Below are 23,399 nucleotides of genomic sequence, written 5' to 3'. Positions count from 1 at the left end.
GCTGGCTGTTGGTTGTCTGGGTCTGCGGGAGGGGGGCTTATCAGAATCCGGGAGCCCCCTTTAATAAGGGGGCCCCCGGATCCGGGCCTCCCACCCTATGTGAATGAGTATGGGGTACAATGTACTCCTACCCATTCATCTGGTGAAAAAAACGTAAAAACACACAAGGGTTAAAATAGTTTATTGCACAGCTCCGGGGGTCTTCTCGCCGGACTCCTCCGCCATCTTCTGCTAGCTCTTTTACTAGCAGAGGAGCCTGGCTTTCTTCTTCGCTGCCGCCCTCTTCTTCCGACTTTGGGGGGTCTTGTCCCCCCTCTTCGGTTCTTCTTGCCAGGCCACCACGCCTCCTTCTAGCTCTTTTACAAGCGGTGGCCCGGTCTTCTGTCGCCGTCTTCTGTTCTCTTCAGGAGCTGTTGCCTCGTCGCTGTCTCTGCTCACAATGACAGGGACGCGGTGACTTATATATAGGGACATCACCGGATGATGTCCCCACCCATTATGTCACAGTCCCAGCATCCTCTGGGACTGTGACATAATGGGTGGGGACATCATCCGGGAATTGTCAAAAGGTAGTTGAACTGTATAAAACAGGAAAGGGATATAAAAATATATCCAAGGAATTGAGAAGACCAATCGGCAGTGTTCAAATTCTCATCAAAAAGGTGGAAAATGACGGGTTCTGTTGAAACCAAACCAAATTTCAGCCACAACTGCAGGAAATTTGTTCAGGATGCAAAGAAAAACCCACAAATAACTTCAGGGGAAATACAAAACTCTCTGAAAACATTGTGTGGCTGTTCCAAAATGCACAATAAGGAGGCACTTGAAGAAAGATGGGCTACGTGGTCGCATTGCCAGAAAGCCATTACTACGCAAATTCCACAAAGTATCCCGCTTATAATACACCAAATGGCACAGAGACGACCTCAAACCTTCTGGTTCAAAGTCATTTGGAGTGATGAGACCAAAATTGAGCTTTTTGGGCACAAACATAAACGCTTCATTTGGAGTGGAGTCAACAAGGCCTATGATAAAAGGTACTTGCTGTAAAAACACGAAGGTAGATCACTGATGTTTTGGGGATGTGTGAGCTACAAAGGCACAGGAAATTTGTTCATAATTGATGCCAAGATGAATGCCATATGTTATCAAAAAATACTGGAGGAATATTTGCATTCATCAGCCAGGAAGCTGTGCATGAGACGTACTTGGACATTCCAACATGACAACGATCCAAAACGCAAGACCAAGCCGACCTGTCATTGGCTATAGCAGAATAAAGTGAAGGTTCTGGAGTGGCCATCTGTCTCCTGTCCTCAATAACTTTTGGGGAGATCTCAAACCGTGCAGTTCATGCAAGACAGCCCAAGAATTTCCACGAACTGGAGGCTTTTTACCAAGAGGAATGGGCAGCTTTACCATCTGAGAAAATTAAAGAGCCTCATCCACAAATACCACATAAGACTTCAAGCTGCCATTGATGTTTAAAGTGGGGAATGCACGGTATTAAAGGGGTTGTAAACCCTCGTGTTTTTATTTTTTTATTTTTTTCTTAACCACAATAATACTTCCACTGTGCAGTTTGTATTGCACAGAGTGGCCCTGATCTGCCTCCTCTGGGGTCCCCTGGAGTCACTGGTAGCTCCTCCCCACACCTCTTTGGAGAAGGCTCTCCTAAGGTGAAGACATGTGAAGGCACGCGCCCGAGTCTTGCTTCTGTGTCCATTCACACAGAATGCTGGACTCGGCGCCCACGTCATTGGATTTGCTTGACAGCAGTGCAGCCATTGGCTCCCACTGCCATTAATCTATCCAAACAAGAGCTGAGACAACGGGCAGAGAGGTACAGCGTGTCTCCGCTATGGGAACAAACTGGCTCAGGTGAGTAAAAGGGGGGGGGGGGGTTGGCGGGGCGCTGGTCAGCGTCCAGAAGTTTTTTTTTCACCTTAATGCATAGGATGCATTAAAGGGGTTGTAAACCCTTGTGCTTTTTTCACCTTAATGCATCCTGTGAATGAAGGTGAAAAAACACCTGCCAGTGACCGAGCCCTCCTGTTTTACCTGAGCCCTGGAACCTTACCCGACGGGGACACGCTGTCCCTCTGCCTGGAGTTGATTGGATAGATTGATAGCAGCGCACCCATTGGGTCCCGCTGCTGTCAATCAAATCTAATGATGCAGGAGGCGGGGTCGAGTCATACATTCAGCAGCTATGGAAGCTGAGTGATGGACTTGGGAGCATGCCAACAAGGTATCCCCCCTGGGAGATTGCTTCTCAGCGGAGATTATCTGATGTGGGGAGGAGCTGCGAGAGCCACTGAAGACTGTTCGGGGCCACTCTGTGCAAAAAGAGCTACACAGTGGAGGTAAATATCACAGGGTGGTTGTTATTAATCACTTCCCGAGCGGCGTACGCTGATGTACGTCGGCAGAATGGCACGGGCAGGCAAATGGGCGTACCTGTACGTCCCTTTAAATTTGCCACCCTGCCATTGCGAGCACGCCGGCGCGCTCGCGTGCCGGTTGGGACCCCCGTGAGTCCGGTCGCGGGTCCCGTGGACACAATTGCCGCAGGCATACCTGCAATCGTCTCATGGGGTGGCTGAACTAGGAGATGCCGTTGTAAACAGCATCTCCCCGTTCTGCCTAGCAACAAGTGACGCTGATCTCTGCTCCATGTGATTGGAGCAGAGATCAGTGTTCAGTAAAAGAAAGCCCAGCCCCCAACAGTTAGTAACACGCCCCTAGGAACACTTAACCCCTACACTGCCACACACTGGTTAACCCCTTCACTACCAGTGTCATTTACACAGGAATCGCTGCGTTTGTATAGCAGTGATTGCTGTAAATGACAATGGTCACAAAAATGTCCGATGTGTCCGCCATAATGTCACAATAAAAATTGATGATCGCCGCCATTACTAGTAAAAAAAATAAACTAAAAATGCCATAAAACTATCCCCTATTTTGTAAACGCTATAACTTTTGCACAAACCAATCAATAATCGCTTATTGCGATTTTGGGGGGAAAAAAATGTAGAATACGTATCGGCCTAAACTGAGGGAAATTTTATTTTTTATATATAATATATATTTTTGGGGGGATATTTATTATAACAAAAAGTAAAAAATAATGCGTTTTTTTTTTTTTCAAAATTGTCGCTCTATTTTTGTTTATAGCGCGAAAAATAAAAACCACAGGGGTGATCAAATACCACTAAAAGAGAGCTCTATTTGTGGGGAAAAAAGGGGCGTCAATTGTTTGGGAGCCACGTTGCACAATTGCTCAATTGTCAGTTTAAAGTGATGCAGTGCCGCATCGCAAAAAGTGGTCTGGTCTTAAGCCAGCAAAATGGTCCGGGGCTGAAGTGGTTAATCAAAGCTTTTCAATGACTTTTAAAAAAAAAGGGTTTACAACGCCTTTAAAAACTGGGGTATGTAAACTTTTGATCATGCTTTATTTGGGTAGTTTCTGTTGTGATTATGATTTAAAAAGAGTAAACACAGTTGATTGATAATTAATGGCTTCAGCCAATCGAGAACCACAAGTGAAAAATGTTTGTGTTTTATCTTTCATGTTCTCTGAAAAATGTCCAGACATAATAAATTCTGCTAGGGTATGCAAACTTATGAGCACTGTCGGCTGGCAAAATCAGGTTGTTAAAGTGTGTGTGTGTGTGTGTGTGTGTGTGTGTGTGTGTGTGTGTGTGTGTGTTTTTTTTTTTTTTTTTTTTTCTGGTCTCAGCTGCTGTCAAAACCAAGCATTACCCACCAGACAAGCCTCATGCATATTGCCATTACTGCCACAGCTTCAGTGTGGTGATAATAGAATGTGCAATCCCTCTTCCAACAGGCATACTGGAGGTGGCTGAATTGCCGCTGCTGACAATGCAATCCACAGCTAGGCCCATGTTAAATAGGCCTACTGATTCTTAACCTCTTTCTGCCTGTGTAATGCATATGTGCGGAGGCAAGGAGGGTGGGCTTCATCGCCCCCATACTGCACATACAGTATGTATCAATGGGCAGCTGAGGCTTTTCTGCCAAGAGCACATTTACTGACTGCTCCCAACACAGAGAATGACCTGTCAAATACAGCTTCTGGTCTCTATAAATGATCAGGAGCCAGAGGGCTAACATTGGCGCCTAATTCCACAGCTATTACCTATTTCCATAGAACTATATTGGTGCATGTATGTGACTCTACACTGTAGAGAATACTGCTGGAAGTCCTTTATTGTTCCATCTGACCGTCTCTTGGAACCACTACAATTGAAATACACAGCAGCTTACATAACAGCTCAGATAACATTAGGGCCCAATGCACCAGTTTGCCCAGCTCTTTTAAACTATTTCTCCTGGTAGCAGAAATGAGGCTTCAAAAACACGTCCAAACCGCCTTTTTGCAAAGCCGTTTAGGCATATCAAGCACTTGGGCGTTTATTCATTTCATTGGCCAGAATATTAATTCCAGCCATTGAAATTAATGCTCATGCTCTAAACATGCTTGGGGCTTAGGCACGTTTTTTTCTTTTTTTCTTCCTCCAAATACGTTTGAATGGACACACAGGCTAACAGAGGAGCATTTGATAATTTTTTTTTTTTTTTGTAAAACAGGCATTTTGAGCTACAGTGTGCATGAGGCCATGAAGTGTTGCCTTTTACAGAAAAAATGTAAGATGAACTAACACAGGACACTCTCCCCTCTTCCTTGTCGTCATTGTACTTAACTATGTGGTTGCTGAGCTGTGAGCACCCCTGCAGCTGCTCCAGTGACCCACGGATTTGAAATCACTAGTTTTCGCTCTCTCCTCCGTGTTTCCAGGATGCCCCCGTTGCATTTGGGGAGGGTGAAGTTCTGCCTAGGTGAATATAACTGCACCGCAGCTGCATGCCATGCTGGCTTTTAGGGGTTAAAACAGGCAACAAGGAGGTGACACAACACCACCTAACTCAATTGCGACCTCTGAAAAGCAATCTGTGCTGATCTTCAGAGGGCCAAAAAAAACAGAAAATGCACTGAATGATTAAGCATTATAAAATGGCGATTGCTATTCAGCCCCCCTGAATTTTTTATTTTTTTTGTCTCCCGGAAAATATTTATCAACTTTGTTCAACGATAACTATAAACATTGTATCATTTGGTTCTTTTAGGCCCCTTTGACACTGTCGGACCATTCAGGTCACACTGTCAGGACCTGAACAGGCGCTCCATGCTGGTCTAAGGAGTGACGGATGTCAGCGGTGACATGCCTGCTGACATCCGACCCGGGTGATAATGCACATGCTGTCCGTTTTCATTCGATCACTCCATAGAAACCAGCGGCGCTCGACAAGCCCCTACCCGCTCAGTGAGCAGAGAGGGACCTGTCATTAGCCGGCTCAGCGGAGATCAACGGAGAGATCTCCCGCTTAGTCAGCGGACTGAGGCAGCGGATCCTCTTTGTGGAAATGAGGCCTTAAGCTCCGTTCGCACCATGATGTTCTATTTTGCAGGCAGAATTGCCACAATTCTGCCAGCGATTCAGAAATACTGCAAATTGCGGGGTGCCCTTGCAAACCCCTTTACTTCGGCATCAAATCCCGGTGTGATTCTGCCACGATTTTCGTCCGAATGGCAGTAAAAACGTGCAAACAGAATCACGGGGCGCCCAAAAGAAGTTCTTGTACTTCTTCTGGGAGTCGGACATCCCTCCATTCAAAGTAATGGGGTTCAAAAGGGCATCCCGCGATTTGTGGCATTTCCAAATTGCAGGCAGAATCTCCAAAAACGGTACACCATGGTGTGAATAGAGCCTTAGATCAGTGGTCTCCAAACTCCGTCCCGGGGGCCGGATGCAGCCTTTTGCTTGCCTTTTATCCGGCCCTTTGTATCAGTGAGAAGATAGAACTCCAGACACTATTTTACCTTAATGACTAGAAAAAAAGAAAAAAAAAGTACGGTTAGCCCAATTTTTTTTTGTGTAATGTGAAAGCTGTTGCGCCACGAGAATTGAGAGAATCGTCTTTATTCTAGGCAAAATATTTTTTTTTCTAAATTGTCAATCCTTTTTTTAATTTATATCACTAAAAAATAAACCCTGTGGTGATCAAATACCACCAAAAGAAAACACTGTGTGGTGGGGGGGGGGGTAAAATCTTCTGCGCTCAAGTAGTTAAATAGTTTATATACCCCACCTCTGCTCCAAGGAATTCCCACTTCTCATCTTGCTGAAATGTAATATATGCAGTGTATACTGTTAATTTTTTGTATGTTCTCATTTCATAGGTTTTGCACTCTCAGGCACGGCATTTGGAAATCAGGAAATCCTGTATAAAGTACCTGCGTGAGAACAGGACCCTCTTTGAAGCTGTAAGTAAAATTTTCATTTTCATAAATTTTGATGCTGCAAGCAACTTTTTAATCTATGACCAATATTCTTTGGCAGAAATGTTGCTGTGGAAATATTTATCTTGTGCAGAAGTAAACTTGTATGATTAAGATGAACAAATTTAGACTTGGGCCTTGTTTACATGGGTGTAATTAAACGTACACCCTTACAAGGGCCCAGTTTGCCTGCAAGGGATGCTCAGATGTTTTGTACATCCGTGTGGGCAGTCCCATTCATGTCTATTGGCGGCTGCACAGATGCAGTTGCTATTCCAAGTTTGACGGCCATGTGAAATGCCGGTGCATGTCCCAGAATGCAGACAGTATAAGTTCGGGGACATGCACCTGCACAAATGCCAAATTGGGAGCAGTGGCTGTTACTGTGCAGCTGAAGATGAAATGAATAGCACTCCCCCAATGTAGGTGCATAAAACGTGTTCATCCCATGTGGGCAAACATGGCTCTGACAGGTGTACACTCAAGTTACTTTTCTTATGACTTTTATGAACAAGGCCTTAAAACAAGAGGAAAAAGCTTCTGGTTTGAGAGAGAGCTTTGGATTTGAAACATTGCTGTTATTTATGGAAGACTTAAAGAGGAAGTAAACCCTCTGTTTCCCTGCAAAGGTAATGCATAATGGGCTACTATGTATTGAATTTTTGCAGGCGGTTTTAACTCTTTTTCGGGCGCTAGTGGGGGGGTTAAAACCGTCCCGCTAGCGCCCAAATACCGCCACTAAAAATAGCGCCGCTTTAGTGCCGATGACCGCGCTGCCCCAGTGTGAAAGGGACCTAATAGATGGGGGCAGGGTAGAGCTTGTGTTCGGAGCATGTGTGCGCCTTCATTTCATTAAACGTCTATGTGGAGAGGCCATCTTAGTTGAGGCCTATATAGGGAATGACAAGAAAGGATGGATATAGATGTATATATCTATTATGTATTTTTTTTTATATTAAAGTAGCGAGAACATTTTATTAAAATACAATAGAAATTCATATGCTTTATAGTAACGAAATAAGAGCTGTTAATTTATCTAACGGTCATAGCTATGGCATTCTCACTAGACCATAAGGGTCCTGTTAATGCCTCTTGAGGCATATCCTGGACTGTTGTAACTTTTTCAATTAGACTAATGCTCCATTTTTGCCCTCTTCCCCATTCTAAGCCTATTCTATCTACCCTGTGAAAGAAAAGAAGTCTATACGTACCTAGTCTGAGGGTGATCTGGACCGGTCACATCATCTCTGCAGCGGCTGCTTCAATGAAGAGATCGCCCACAATGGCTGAAACTGCCAGTGTGGGGACCTTACCCGTAGACTTACTATGGGCCGTCTGATATCTCTCATCTACACTGAAGCCGGTGCTGGGACCCAATCATGTGTCTGGGCTGGAGCTCTCTCAGAATAAGTATGTATAGACCTTTTACTTTCACAGGGTAGACAGAATAAGCTTAGAATGGGGGTGGGAGTAGATTTAGGTATGTTTAGGCTCGGTTCACACAGGGACGGCACGACTTGCAGCGCGACTCAGACGCGACCTGTAAACGACTTCAGCGGCGACTTGCAAAACGACTTCTGTATAGAAGTCAATGCAAGTCGCCTGAAGTCGCCCCAAAAGTAGTACAGTAACCTTTTTTCTAAGTCGGAGCGACTTGAGTCGCTCCTATTAGAACGGTTCCATAGTACAGAACGGAGCGCGACTTGTCAGGCGGCGTAGTCGCCTGGACAAGTCACCCCTGTGTGAACCGAGCCTTAGGCTCGGTTCACACAGGGGGCGATGCGAGGCGACACGACTTGCCTCGCCGCGACCTCAGCGGCGACTTGCAAATTACTTCTGTATAGAAGTCAATGCAAGTCGCCCAAAAGTAGTACAGGAACCTTTTTTCTAAGTCGGAGCGACTCGAGTCGCTCCTCTTAGAACGGTTCCGTAGTACAGAACGGGAGCGACTTGTCAGGTCGCGGCACGGCAAGTCGTGTCGCCTCGCGTCGCCCCCTGTGTGAACGGAGCCTTAGTGTTTGAGCTGCCACTGCTTTCCTGATGTTGTAAGGATTAACTAAAAAACAAAAACAAAAAATTTTTTACAAACCAAGTTTCCAGCGCTAGTTACTTTGTTGCATTGCTGAGCCATAGTGATTGCATGGATTTGTTTACAAACAAGCCTAGTTCCTGCTTTAGTGTAAATATGCGTTGCAGCAAAAGAGGGACTTTGACAGCAGAAACATAGGAATGCTTAAAGAGGTTGTAAAGGCAGAAGGTTTTTTTTTTTTATTTTTTTTTTATCTTAAGGGCCGGTTCACACAGCGATGCGCGGCGAGGCGTCTCCGACTTGCCTCGCCGCGACCTGCACGGACCTCAGCGGCGACTTGCAGAGGACTTCTGCATAGAAGTCAATGCAAGTCGCCCCCGAAGTCGCCCCGAAGTAGTACAGGAACCTTTTTTCTGAGTCGGAGCGACTCGAGTCGCTCCTCTCAGAACGGTTCCATAGCACTGAATGGGGGCGACTTGCGGGAGCGAGGCGAGCCGTGTCGCCTCGCCTCGCGTCGCAGTGTGAACCGGCCCTTAGGCATTCTATGCCTTAAGATAAAAAGCCTTCTCTGTGCAGCAGCCCCCCTAATACTTACTTGAGCCCCTCTCTAGCCAGCCATGTCCACGAGTGTTTTTGGCCATCCTAGACTATCCCTGCTGATTGGCTGACTAACTTTGACAGCAGCAGGAGCCAATGCTGCTGCTGTGTCTCAGCCAATTGGGAGAGAGGGGGGGCAGGGCCGGGCCGCTGCTCCATGTCTGAATGTACACAGGGAGCTGGGACTTGGCTCGGGTGCCCCCATTGCAAGCTGCTTGCTGTAGGGGTATTCGACAGCAGGGAGGGGCCAGGATCACTGAAGAGGGACCCAAGAGGAGGATGATTTGGGCTGCTCTGTGCAAATCCACTGCAACAGAGCAGGTAAGTATAACATGTTTTTTTATTTATTTATTTTATATATATATTAAAAAAAAATTACAATCATTTTAAGTTGTCAAATCATATCTGAACCCAAAAACCTAAAGTAATGGATTGCTGCCATGGCCGGTTTAAGGATTTTTGTCTACACCAGGTTGAGGTGGATAAAAATCCCTTTTTTATTGAAGCTTCATATGGCAGGTGGTTAACAGATGGAGCAAGGAACAAACTGGTGTCAACATGCATGCAGTTCAGCACTACATAAAGATAAATGTCTATTCACACTGTACAGGGCTCAGCACCCATGTGAGGGTTTGTTCATGACAGGTGCAGAAAATGCTTGGAAAATCGCTTATTCTCCTGCACTGCACAAAAAAACTGCTTCCTTTTGCAGATGTGTACATGTGCCATTAATAGACACCCCTGTGCATGTAGCAAATGCACGTGTTTTGTGCCCATTAAAACTCAGGGTACTGCAGTATCATGCGGTTTGGTGTTGTGCGATATTATTATTATTATTTTTTTTGTGCCTTCAATTGGGTTTTTATGTGTATTCAGCAGCTCATTGATGATAATGGGCTTCCCTAAAATGCAACGTGGGAATGAGAAAAAAAGAAAGTGCACTTGGATACACCTCCCATGGTGTGAGCAAGCCCTGAATTAAGCACATAAGATTCTTTGCCACACAGGGCACAGGCAGTTGTGGGTGACAACCAGCAGAAGGACTGTGTGTAGTCTCCCGGCTCATACACGCAGGATCCACTCTCTTCTGGTCCTCATAGAGCTGATTCCTGGTGTCCTTACTGTACTCTTGCCCCTCCATCTTTCTCTAGTGCTCAGGGAAAGTGGATGGTCACCTCTGCCCGCTCTCCTCTTTGATCGCTGGAGGACCTGAACCGGAGGAGAGCAGTCCCGGAGGAGTAAGAAGGACCAAACTGATAACTAATTGTGCACTGCCAGGGCTGATGCAAGCATTTTTGTGTATATATAGGTAAAGGTGCAAGATATATGTAAAGACTCCCAAATCCTGGCACCCTACAGTGGCTGCCTTATGCTGGCCCTGGTTACAGCCAAAGCTTTTTAAGCAGTTAATGTAGCAGTGTTTGTTGTGGTTTTTTTTTTGTGATAAGTTTTAACTAAATTTTAATAAAAGCTGACCGTTGTAAGCACCCCCATCAGTGTTAGTTTGTCTCAACCCTCCAACTGACACTTTTGCTGGACAGCTTGGTCTGTTACAGGAAGTTTGGAAAAAAAAGTTAGTGATAGAATCCACAGGTAAAAATAAGGGGAGAAAAATAATTGAACCACCACATAAGGATTGGATAACTACATGTTACATTTGAATTTTTGGTTTTAGATACATTTTAAGCATTTTTTTTTTTGTACATCTCAAAGCGTATAAAAAAATAGGCAGAGAAATGTGTTAAAAAATGTTCTGAATTAAAGCATATACCCTTAAAAAATAAAAAATTTGTTTGGGTAAACAAATTAGTTGTAGAGTTTTTAAAGTCAACCAATGCATGCTAAATATGGTCTGGGCATCAAGCCATGACTGAGCTCTGGTCGCAAAAGGGTTAAAGATGAGAGAACCGTAGAATAGAGTGAAGAAACTAAAAATATTTTCTCTCCTTTTTCTAATAAACTGTTTTCAATATACTTGTATATTAATCTGTTATAATTTGAAAAAAATATCAAAATGTATGCTAAATACTTCTAGGGCTCATGCACACAGGACGTTTTTTACAGCTGCTATTAGGGGCTTCTGACATTATTTTTACCTGCCTCTAAATGCCCCCTCAATGTTTACCTATGTGTCCATACACAAACCTTCATAGGCATAAGCATTTACAGGCAGTAGAAAATACACCAGTGGCTGTTTAGCAGTGTTTTTGGGCATCTTCTTTTTACAGCTCAACGCTGTAACAAGCGTTTAGCCACGTTTGGCTTTTTACATTATAGGGGGTGTGTTTACTGGAAAAAAACGCCTATAAACGCTAATGAAAAATGCAGCCAACAGTGCGTTTTTAATGCAGCTTTTTCCTGGCAGCAGCGCTAGTGTTTTTTTTTTTTTTTAAACGTCCTGTGTGCATGTGCCCTTAGAAGTTCTAGTTTCAATTAATACTTTATTTTCATATTACATTGTGTTTTTCCTTTTGGTATTTACTTTTTTTTTTATTTTAACTACAGTTTATTGAAGGCTCGTTTGATGAATATTTGAAACGTCTAGAAAATCCACAGGTAATATGAACGATATTGCTAAACTGTGATATTTAGCTTTAAATTCTTTAACCATTTAAGGACCAGCCGTAGCAGTTGTACTGTGGCAGGTTGTCTCCCCTGGGTGAATTGCCGTCATGGTACGTTGGCGGCTTTAAGAGCTCTAGGGGGCAGTGCACCGCCAATGTGCGTCGCCGGCGGGCGCAACGCCCGCCAGCTACACGCGATCGCTTCTGACAGAAACGGAATGGGTGTGTGTGTGTGTGTGTGTATCATTTTTTTTTATATGTTAGTTTTAATGTCTAGGTGACTGTCGTCATACATTCCTGGAGTCTTCAGGGGTGAGAAGTGAAGGGTAGCTGGATTTCAGGAAGTAAATTCAACAGGCATCAATTGCCATTATTCAAGATGGCCACGGACAGAAATGCTAGGGGGTGTTTTTCAAAGTGATTATTCAGCAAAATAAAGCTTTAAGACATGGATGGATGATTGGATGGGGTAGTTATACCTGGGCTGTTAAAAATGGGCTACTTCAGCCCCAGAAGGGTTTATCCCCTTATTGACCAGGCCATTTTTTGCGATATGGCACTGACGCTTTAACTTACAATTTCATAGTCGTGCGACATTGTACCTGGACAAAACTGATGTCCTTTTCTCCCCCCCCCTCACGTGTTTTTTTTTTTTTGTTTTTTTTTTTTGTTTTTTTTTTTTGTTTTTGTTTTTCCAATGGTTGTAGGCCCATAGGGTTTTACAGGCATGAGAGAAATGGGTTAAATGTAACTTTAAAGATGTAATGGTGTCAATATGTTTGTAGAACCACCTTTTGCTGCAATTACAGCTGCAAGTCTTTTTTATTATGTCTCTACCAGGTTTGTATGTCTAGAGAGTAACATTTTTGCCCATTCTTCTTTGCAAAATAGCTCAAGCTCTGTCAGATTGTATGGAGAGCGTCTGTGAGCAGCAATTTTCATCTCTGGCAGATTCTCAATTGGATTTAGGTCTGGACCTTAACTGGTCATTCTAACACATGAATATGCTTTGATCTAAAACATTCCATTGTAGCTTTGACTGTGTGTTTACAGTCGTCCGTGTAAAGTCTTTTGCAGACTCGAACAGGATTTCATTTAAGATTACCCTGTATTTGGCTCCATCCATCTTCCCATCAACTCTGACCAGCTTCCCTGTCCCTGCTGAAGTAAAGCATTCCCACAACATGAGGATGCTGCCATCACCATGTTTCACGGGTTGGGATGGTGTGTTCTGGGTGATGTGCATTGTTAGTATTCTGCCATGCAGTGTTTATGCTTTTAGGCCAAAAAGTAAAATTTTGGTCTCATCTGACCCGAGCACTTTCTTCCATATGTTTGCTGTGTCCCCCACATGGCTTCTCGCAAAATGCGAACAGGACTTCTTAAGGCTTTCTTTCAACAATGGCTTTCTTAATGCCACTGTTCTAAAAAGGTCAGATTTGTGGAGTGTACTACTAAAAGTTGTCCTGTGGACAGATTCTCCCATCTGAGTTGTGGATTTCTGCAGCTCCTCCAGAGTTACCATGGGCCTCTTGGCTGCTTCTTTTAATTTAATGCTCTCCTTGCCCGGCCTGTCAGTTTAGGTGGACAGCCTTGTCTTGGTAGGTTTGGAGTTGTGCCATACTCTTTCTATTTTCTGATGATGAATTGAACAGTGCTCTGTGAGATGTTCAAAGCTTGGGATAACTCTGGGTTAACCCTGTTTTTAATGCCACAATTGTATCCCTGGCCTGTTCACTAAGGTTCTCTGTTTCCACTAGATTTTAGTTGGGGGGGGGGGGGGGGAGGGGTTCCAAGTAAAGGGGGCTGAATACAAATGCACGCCACACTTTTCACATATTTATTTGTAAAAAGAAAAAAAAAATTGAAAACCATTTATCATTTTCCTTCTACTTCCAAATTATGTGCCACTTTGTGTTGGTCTGTCACATAAAATCCCAAAAAATACAGTTTAAGTTTTTGCATGATAAAATTTGGAAAATTTAAAGAGATATGAATACTTTTTCAAGGCTTTTTTGTTTTTTGTAGGTTTGCATATCTTAATATTTTTCCACCTAAAATTCCTTTAGAAGTTTTAAATATTTTTCAGTTTTAAAGATGAATTTGCTAGCTGAAGAAACCATGATCCTAGCAGAAGGGAATGCCAGTGATATAAGGTTTACTGAGCTTGCCAGCGGTTCTGTTCTGCTGTAAGCCTTATGTACTTTGCAGAAAAGGGGTTAAAGGGAGTCTTAATTGAACCTTCAAGTCTTTTATGTGTGTTTGTTTTTATTGGTACATGTAAGAAACAGAAGACATTTTTTTAGCTTTTTATTGCAAAATGTCAACAGGTTCACAGCAGAATGTTTTAACGTTGGCTCTTGTTCTTTTTGCTCATTCAGGAATGGGTTGGCCAAGTGGAAATAAGTGCCCTTTCTCTAATGTTCAAGTAAGTGGTTCTCTTTTGTACAAGCATAGCGCGTAATATGTACGAGAATATTTCATTTTTATCCAAGGAGGGGCATAGGATTTCAAAAACTCTGGCTATATTGCCCCCTACAAAAGGATTGGACACTAGCAAACAAGAAAAATTGTGGGCCATCCTAGTATAAGGCCCCTGTCACAGCTTTTCAGGCAGACCTGATTGAAAGGTCCATTCATCCCTATGGCTACAGCTTTGTCCTTGGTTTGTGTTCCAGGTGTGGACAGATGGCAGACAGACTTCATCAGCCAATGTATCAAAATAACAGCTCCACAATGGGTGCATAAAAAGCTTCCTAGTAGACGACTGCTGCTCTAATTATTGCAAATATCAGTAAACAATATAATGTGGTAAAAGTAGCGCAGGTCTGCACACCAACCTTCAATATCCTCAGTGTTAGTGCAAATACACATATATATATACTGTATTTATTGGCATATAACACGCACCTTTTTCCCTTTAAAATCAGGGGAAAATCGCGGGCGCGTGTTATACGCCGATCCCCACTGTCTGTCAGGAAAAAGAGCGAGCGCCGCAGAAAGACAGAGCCGAGTGTACTCTGCTCCGCTCACAGTCCTATCCAGTCCTGCCATTGGACCTGTGTTATGTCCATCATAGGAGCCGGGCCAAGGAGCGGTACTGCGAGACAGGCCGTGAGGAAACGAGTACACAGGCTCTATCTTGGCGGCGGCAAATTTAAACCGTTACATGCCGCAAACGGCACTGGGCAAGGCTACCATTGGACACTGGTAAGGCTGCATTGATGGGCATTTGAATGTAAAGAATTTTCCTTAAAATTCCCTCCTAAACTTGGGCTGCATGTTATGCGCCGAAAAATATGGTATCGCATAATGCACGCACAAATCTCTTTAACAAACTATGTACAAAATATGAATAAAGTGCTAATGCATCAAGTGCAAATCAAACAATCGTGCAAAAATATATATTGCTGAAGTGCTTATATAATCATAGAAATTTACAAAAACTTTAAAATATAAGCAATATAAAGAAAAAACAACTTTGTTTAAAAATTGTGATGTGAAATCCAAGCCGCTTGTAAAAAAAATTTTTTTTTTTTTTCAAAATTGTAGATTTTTTATTTTGTTTTAATTATAGCGCAAAAAATAAAAACCAGAGGTGATCAAATGTCCCCAAAAGAAAGTTCTATTTGTGGGAAAAAGAGACTTTACTTTTATTTGGGTACAACGTCGCACGACCGCGCAATTGACAGTTAAAGCGACGTAGTACAGTATTTTGCGAAAAAATGGCCTGGTCAGGAAGTGGGTTAAACTCTCCGAGGCTGAAAGGGTTAAGGACCATTGTCACAGGTGCATCTGGCATGGCTGTGGACCAACTGTCCCCTAGGTTCAACAACAAACGTGGCCAGGATTCATCTCAACTCCTGTCGTCAGGGCCCAATACCAGACCAGGTTTGCAAGATAACTGAAATACATCACAGATGATATCATTTTCTGCTCAGTGACTGCAGTATTCTAGTCTGCTTCTCCCTAAGGTAATACTTAAAATCTGGCCTGTTATTGGGTCCTGAAGACAGGAGTTGAGAACCACTCCTCTAGTAGAGTGAATGTTCTCTTGGCTCCTTGGGATCAGTAGACCCTTTATATATGCCTTTCCGCCCCTTAACCACAATGTCCCATGATCCTTTTAAGCCTCTGTATCTCCAGGGCTGGCTAGGGGAGTCACTTGTACCGTTTCTGGGAGTTCCTGTGGGTGGGTCCTAGGGTTACTGTAGGCGTTTCTGAGCCTTCATGTGGGTAATGAAAGGTGTAAATGGGTCATACCTCCTCCTGTGTCATTCCTGTCTTGCAGGATGCCACCAAATAATGGTTTACTTGAAGGCTACAGAGGAAGCGCTATGGGAGGTTATTATGAAGGCGTTTCCTTCATATGTACATGAAATCACTTCACAAAGAGCAGGGCTCTGGGAGGGGGGCTGGATCCGAGGGAGTGAGACTCTTCCTGATCAGCATATTTAACTGTGTGGGATTGAATTCTAATTGTGATCCATTCAATCCTGCCTAGCAGCAGCACAGATAGCTTTCAGAACAGACTGCGTATGAAGGGGGTTTCCTTCTTGAATAACGCTTGTGATCTATGAGCCAGGACTTGAGAGGCCTGGACTCTTGCTGTAGATGTTCCAGGGTGGGATTGGATGTTTGGGTTATATTCAATCCTACCTGCCATCCGAGCTGTGAAGGAAGTGCTATAATTTGCAGACTCTGAGACTATAAAGGGGGGTGTTATAGACTCTAGCTTCTGCAGCAAGTGGCTGTGGAAGAGTGTCAGCAGGATATGCAGTGTCGCATGATACAAATCCACAACTAAACGCAGACAACAGAGGTACGTTCTATGCCTGGATTAATCATTCCATTCTGTTCTAGTGAAAAAGTTGGAGTTTAGCTTTAAATTCTCTTTTTAACAGGAAGAGGGCATTCTGGTGATTTACTGACCCAGGTAGATGGCATGACTCCGACCTGATAAGAATGCTGACAGATGGTCTGTAGGCTCTTCTAGATCATCTAGACCTTAAATTTTTAGGACCAATTTTAACATCTTGTTTCATTATCGCTCAATTTAATGACATGGCTGGTGAAATTCAGGTCCAGAGAGGGATAGAGACATCTCTAGATTGGCTTCCTGCAAGGTCTACCAACACACATGGAGGGTATACTGCGTTTGGTGCACAGCAAGGAACTTTTAGGCTCGATTCACATTGGTGTGATGCAGGAAACCCTGCAAATCCACTGCAGGTTCCCGCATCCCACCTGACTCGCAGGCAGTTCACACTGCCTTATACGAGCCACTGGCAGTATCAATACAAAGTTAATGACACCCCCAGATCGGTTCGCATATTGCAGTGCGAACTGTTAATTTAGACCGGAATCTGATCGCATGCATGGGTGTGAACATCTATGCGATTTGATACAGGTGCAGACCAAAAAAAGGGTCCTGCTACGAATGCGATGCGTGTTCAGCCATATAGTACGTATGGTTGAATTTGCATTGCATGTGATTTGCACAACAGTACGATGCAAATCACATGTGATGTCTCACAGCAGTGTGAACCCAGCTTTACCCACAAAATGTATCCTTGGGATGAATGCTGGCTTTTTTTGCAGATAGGCCTAGACCAGCATTTGGCCCTTAGCATTATTAAGGATCAGGTGTCTGCCTTTGCGATACTGCTCCAGAGATTTCTGGCTTCTCATTTTCTGATCAAGACTTCTGTGCAGGTCGTCATCCATGCTGCTCCCAGCTGTGACTGGAATCAGAATTTGGTTCCCCCTGTGCTTTAAAACCACATTTTGAACCTATTGGGGATATTCCCCTTTCCACTTGCTTACAAGGTTGTATTACTTAAAGCAGTGATTTTCATCTCCTCCTCCTGTCCTTAGGGACCCACTAACAGGCCAGATTTTAAGTATTACTTTCGGGAGAGGCAGACTAGAATCCTGTAATCACTGAGCAGCAAATTATATCACCTGTGATGCATTTCAGTTATCTTGCAAACCTGGCCTGCTAGTGGGTGCTGGGGGCAGGAGTTGAGAATCACTGTACTAGAGGCAAGTGTCTTATCTCGCAGCCTTATTCTGTAAAGAGTGCTTTTTGGTCTTACACTGGGACAAGATGGGATTCAGGCCCAGACCTGCCTTCCTACTTAAAGTATTTTCAACCATTTCATCACAACCAGTACATGGTCTGTTGGCATGCTTTTTCTACACCAGTTAATCAAACGAGAGGGTCCGAATGATGGCAAACCAACTTGCATTTTCAAAAGTATATATCTGCAGTGCAATACTTCATGTTTCTCCACATAATTTAAAGGTATGCTGCCACTGGTTTTTGAAAGAACATATACTTTGCATTCACTAAACTTAGTAAGACTTGAATTATTGTGAGCGATATAAGCTTGACAAGACTTCAGTATTTTCCCACTAATGGTCCTTGCACACAGGTGTTTTAATGTAAATGCTGATGTATTTTGCCAGTCAGGGAAGTCCATATGCAGCATACTTCCTTCCATGGGCAAGAATAGCTATGCGCTGCTATACTTGGGTATACACCACCACCATCTTAAACATGACTATAGAGTACAGGCATATGCACAAAAAAAAAGAGCTTTTCTGAAATGTTCAACACTGTAAATAGTTAAGATTTCCATGTCCTTTCCTGGTGAAGCCATCTGCAGACTTGGTAATTTTTATGCCACAGAATGAAGCTATGCAGGTTTTTAGTTTTTTGTTATAAAACTTTTATTTAAGGTAAATGCAATCCTAAAATAGAACGTACGTGCATTTTTCAAAAAAAGTATAAAGGTGTCAAACACTTGTAAAAAGTATGATTTGTGCCTTTGTAAAATTTTTCATACTTGTATTAAATTCCTAGCTTTGTCACCCCATGGAGTAATCTGGATGGGTTCAGAACTGATCCAAGCCCAGTCTCAGACTTTAGTTTTTGTTGTTTAGTCTGTGTGACATGAGTTGGGAATACATTTGAAAGGGCTTCCGATTCTGAACTCCTTACTGTTTGTTGTGTTGGGTTATACTATACTACAGGTCATCTCAGTTGAGAGACAATGAGTGCTGTGAGTACTTCTTGTATCCAGGTTAAATGGCGTTGGATCATTCTTGCTCCACCAGCTTTTTTTAAAAAAATTCTCATCCCTCGTACAGGGTAGGACAGCCATTGGAAATCATGTGGCTCCATGCAATTTACCTGAAAAGGAGAGAGGAACTGTGGCTGAGGAGGGGCAAACTATAAAGAGCCACTCCCACTCCTCCAGTGGGCTGTAATGGCAAGTCCAAGTGAATGCAGGACCTTGATAAGCCCATTCAGCATCTGCTCCCACCCGCTTGTCAAACCAATCTGATGCACAGGCTCGTCTGCATCTTTTGCCAGGCAGGGCCTCTGCGTGCCTGGTGGGGCCCGATACAAGAGGACTGTCTGTTCTCTCCTATTGGTTGCCCTGTATCAGGCAATTGATCCTGGTCTTTGTTGATCCACGGAGGTTATGATTTTCCTACATACATCAAGTTTGGACTCATTCACTTCAGGAAAAGCTCTAGGCTATGTGGCAATGACCATTGTATTAATGCAAGCTGCTGGCATACATCAAACTGATAGTAGGAGCAAAATATTTAATTACAAAGGTTCATCTATTTTTTTTATTTTTTTTTGTCACTTTTAAAGTGGTATTAAAGGCTTTTTAGCTTCATGTATTCAATCTATCTATGCAGCAGAAGCCATTTTCTCCTGATGTCAATCACAGCCAGTGAGCCAATGATAGAGGGGTTGGGGCTGTGGCTCTGTCATACGAATGCATAGAGCCGGGCTCAGGAGTGAGCATCTACCAGTGCCCTCAGAGCAAGCGGCTTTCTATTGGAGTCACTGCCTGAAGAGGAGCTGGGGGTCTGGTGGGGGACTCAAAAAAAGAGGAGCATCAGGGCTGCTCTGTGCAAAAACTATTTTTTTTTTTTTTTTTCTAAATGATCCTTTTATTGTCAATTTAATTTTGACTAGGTGTACCTCGAACACTTTGATTTGCATTTTTTGTCTTTATTGTACAATTTAATTTTCTGTTTATATAAAAAAAAAATAATAATAATCGTTTCCTTTTTTTTATGTTTTTGCTTAAAGAAAAGAATTTGTAATTTACCAAGAGCCTGATGTCTCGCCTGCTCATGTCACAGATAACGGCTTCACTGAAGAGGTTTGAGGTTTTTTATTTTTATTTTTTGTGTACGTTTTTTAGTTAATTGAAGGACATTTTTATACTTAAAATTGTTCTGGCCAAGCTGACTTAAAGCGGTTCTCCATCCTAAAGGGGAAGTTCCGCTAATCTGATCCCTCCCCTCCTCCGGTGCCACAATCGGCACCTTTCAGGAGGGAGGGGGGTGCAGTTACCTGGATAATCCAGGTATCTGCACCCACTTCTGGGACAGACAGACTACCAGCCCCCCGTTGTGTTCTGGGAAACAGGACACAGCGGGGACCAGAAGAGACGCGCATGCGCAGTAGGGAATCGGGCAGTGAAGCCGCAACGTTTCACTTCCCGATTCCCTGACGGAGGATGGCGGCGGGGGCAGCAGCAAGATGAGCGATCGCTTGTCATCTGCCGCTGACATCGCTGGACCATGGGACAGGTAAGTGTGATTTTATTAAGTCAGCAGCTGCAATATTAGTAGCTGCTGGCTTTTAATATTTATTTTTTTAGGTGCAGAACCACTTTAAAAATTTACATTACTATTTTACCGCAGTATGCGCTATAATACTGTTGTACCATTTCATAGTTTCATAGTTTCATAGTTAGTAAGGTTGAATAAAGACACTAGTCCATCCAGTTCAACCTGAGTGAGTATATACAGTTGTCCCTGTACATTGCACACTCACATTGGTCCCTACCCTCAAGGAGCACACAATCCAAGGTCCCCATTTATATACTAGGGCTAATTTTGGACAGAAGCCAATTAACCTACCTGCATGTCTTTGGAGTGTGGGAGGAAACCAGAGTACCCGGAGGAAACCCACGCAGGCACAGGGAGAACATGCAAACTCCAGGCAGGTAGTGTCATGGTTGGGATACGAACCAGTGACCCTTTTTACTGCTAGGTGAGAGTGCTAACCACTACACCACTGTGCTGCCATTAACTGCATATATACAGCACTTATAGGATAACTATAGACCAAGTAACAAAAAAAAAAAATACAGAACGATGAATTATTATAACCATGTGGTGATGCTTTCAACATAATAAATACAAAAAAAAAAAAACATGTTCAATGATTAAAGTGTAAAGTGCTCCCAATAAATACATATGTGCTCCAAGGAAATGGCTGGTACCTTCTTGTGACTCCACTCACCAGAAATTGTAGACCACCTGGTTTGTAGTCTGGGGTCAAAAAAAAGCTATGATCAATCAGATCTGGTATATGCCAGATGGATATGTGCAGGAGCCTCTTCCAAAGTGACTCTGAAACTCCCAGAATAAATCACAAAGCTCAAAGGACAGGGAGAAAAAAAGGACTGATAGTCCTTGCTGTTATTACTGTGATGAATCGCGCTTCTCAGGCGTCAATTACACCCAAAGGCTGATAAAATGGGCATCAGTACAACCAGGAAATGCCGCTGGTCGGCGTGCGTTCCATGGTTTGAGGAAACAGAAGAGCGTCGACACATTTCACCCCTCCTCCAGGGCTTCATAAAGGATATCATTGATGATGCCCTGGAGGGGTGAAACACTTTGACACATTTCCGGTTTCGTCGTTTACGCCCTCCGTGAAACACACTCCGACCAGTGGTGTTTCCTGGTTGTACTGGTGCCCGTTTTATCAGCCTCAGTGTAAGTGATGCCTGAGATGCATGATTCGTCACAGTAATAACAGTACTTCACTATCTGTCCTTTCTTTTTCTCCCTGTCCTTTTGAGCTTGATCGTTTTACTCTGAAAGCCCCAGAAAGACTTTGAAAGAGGCTCCTGCACATATTCATCCGGCATGTACCAGATCTGATTGATCACAGCTTTTTTTTTTTTTTTTTTTACCCCAGACTGTATACCAGGTGGTCTATGACTTCTGGTGGGGGGGGGGGGTCACAAGAGCGGAGTTTTGCACACGGTACAAGCTATTTCCTTTGAGAACATAATTAATTTGGAGCACTTACCACTTTATTCATTGAACATGTTTTTTTTTTTTTTTTTTTTTTATATTTATTATGTTGAAAGTATCAGGGTTATAATGCATCACTGTTGCTTTTTTTGTTTGTTTTGTTTTTTGGCACTTGGTCTATAGTTATCCTATAAACACTGTGTGTGTGTGTGTGTGTGTGTGTGTGTGTGTGTGTGTGTGTGTGTGTATATATATATATATATATATATATATATATATATATATATATATATATATATATATATATATATATGTATGTGTATATGTATACATTTTGTGTGTGTGTGTGTGTGTGTGCGCCCCTAGCCTCTATCCCAGCCTTTCTCAACCTTTTCAACACAGAGGAACCCTTGAAATAGTTCTCCAGTCTCAGGGAACCCCTGCTAAAAATTAGATATATGCAATTCATGATACATTAGTGTCAGTGGGAAGAATGGTCCTTACACTTGTGGTGATTGGGAAGAATGACCTCCGTACAGATAGCTAAACAGATCTATAGGATCTTGGAAACAGTGGGAACTCTGGAGGAACCCTGGTTGAGAATCACTGCTCTATCCTCTATCCTATAGTATGCAAAGGTGTGTTCTGCAGCAGTATGGATGACTTCCTGGCACTGCAGAAGAAAGAGTTGGCCTGAATGCTTATGTCTTGAAGTTTTTGTTTTGTTATTTTAATTTAATTTTTTTATATCCATGATCAAGAAGGCTTGTATTTTTAGTCAATAAATAGTGCTTCCTCTGGCTGAGGTAGAAACCATGATGTCCTCCGCCTGCTTCTCTAATTCGGCCAATCAGAGGAAGCCTTGTATGTCTTTGGCTGAGAAGTATTCAGGTTGACTCTTGTCTTGGCAGCGGATGGGAATTTGTCAGTACTGTTGCTTAATGCAGTGCTGCATACTGTAAGTAGCTAATGCTACTACAATATGATTGTAGTAGTCAAATGAAAGCTGTATTTCTTACTGCTGTGGGACAAAGTACATGTAGTACTTTTTACCATGTTGCAAAGTGCTTTTTAAATCTAGTTATGAGGTCTGACCTGTCCCCCTCCCCTCCTGCCATAGCTGATCCAGCGAGAACTAGGAAGGCTATAGCCACTTTACAAGAGCAGTTTATCTGGGCTCTTTCTACAGACAAGCAATGGCAAGAGGAATGCAGAGGGAGGGGGGACTTTTCAGCATAGAGACAGAGCATTAAAAAAGTTTAATCTTCTTTTAACTATATAATCTATCTATCTATCTTATGAATCGCATTCTATTCTGGATTAAATGTATTCATTATCCAGACGTTGCTGCTAGTTAACTACTATCTGTTTTGTATTCAAGATAATGCTGTGCTTTTCTAATGGAAATCACTATGACATCATTTACCCTTCTGGATATGCTGAAAATGCTGCGTTGTGCCAATGTAAGTAAACTGTTCCATAAAGACTTTTTATCAATGTTTAATGGCGCTGTTTGTAAGCAACACCAATCTCACAGGCACAACACTGGCTGCTTACCGTATATACTCGAGTATAAGCCGAGATTTTCAGCCTCTTTTTTGAGGCTGAAAGTGCCCCCCTCGGCTTATACTCGAGTCATCGCTGTCTGCCTGCTCGATCAGCGTGTCGAGCAGACAGACAGCGGCCATTCTATTCTAATTCAAAAGCCGCGCCTCCGGCTCCGCCTTCGCCTGTGATAGGCGGAACACTGAATTTC

General features: G+C 43.2%; 1 protein-coding gene across 1 annotated transcript in view; it reads left to right on the top strand.

Annotated features, from left to right (window-relative positions):
- The window catches only part of OTUD4 (OTU deubiquitinase 4), a 99,313-nt gene that overhangs the window by 13,339 nt on the left and 62,575 nt on the right, over positions 1 to 23,399 (top strand). The window contains exons 2-6 of the mRNA XM_077476980.1: positions 6,269 to 6,352; positions 11,499 to 11,549; positions 13,939 to 13,985; positions 19,677 to 19,749; positions 23,025 to 23,106. Of these exons, the coding sequence (XP_077333106.1) occupies positions 6,269 to 6,352; positions 11,499 to 11,549; positions 13,939 to 13,985; positions 19,677 to 19,749; positions 23,025 to 23,106 (337 nt within the window). The remainder of the gene's footprint in view (positions 1 to 6,268; positions 6,353 to 11,498; positions 11,550 to 13,938; positions 13,986 to 19,676; positions 19,750 to 23,024; positions 23,107 to 23,399) is intronic.

Source organism: Lithobates pipiens, unplaced genomic scaffold (genome assembly GCF_037356315.1).
Source record: "Lithobates pipiens isolate NorthernLeopardFrog02 unplaced genomic scaffold, aLitPip1_a1.2 Scaffold_13, whole genome shotgun sequence".
Classification (NCBI taxonomy): Eukaryota; Metazoa; Chordata; class Amphibia; order Anura; family Ranidae; genus Lithobates; species Lithobates pipiens.
The sequence above is the reverse complement of the archived record's forward strand: the minus strand, read 5'-3'. Positions and strand labels throughout refer to the sequence as shown.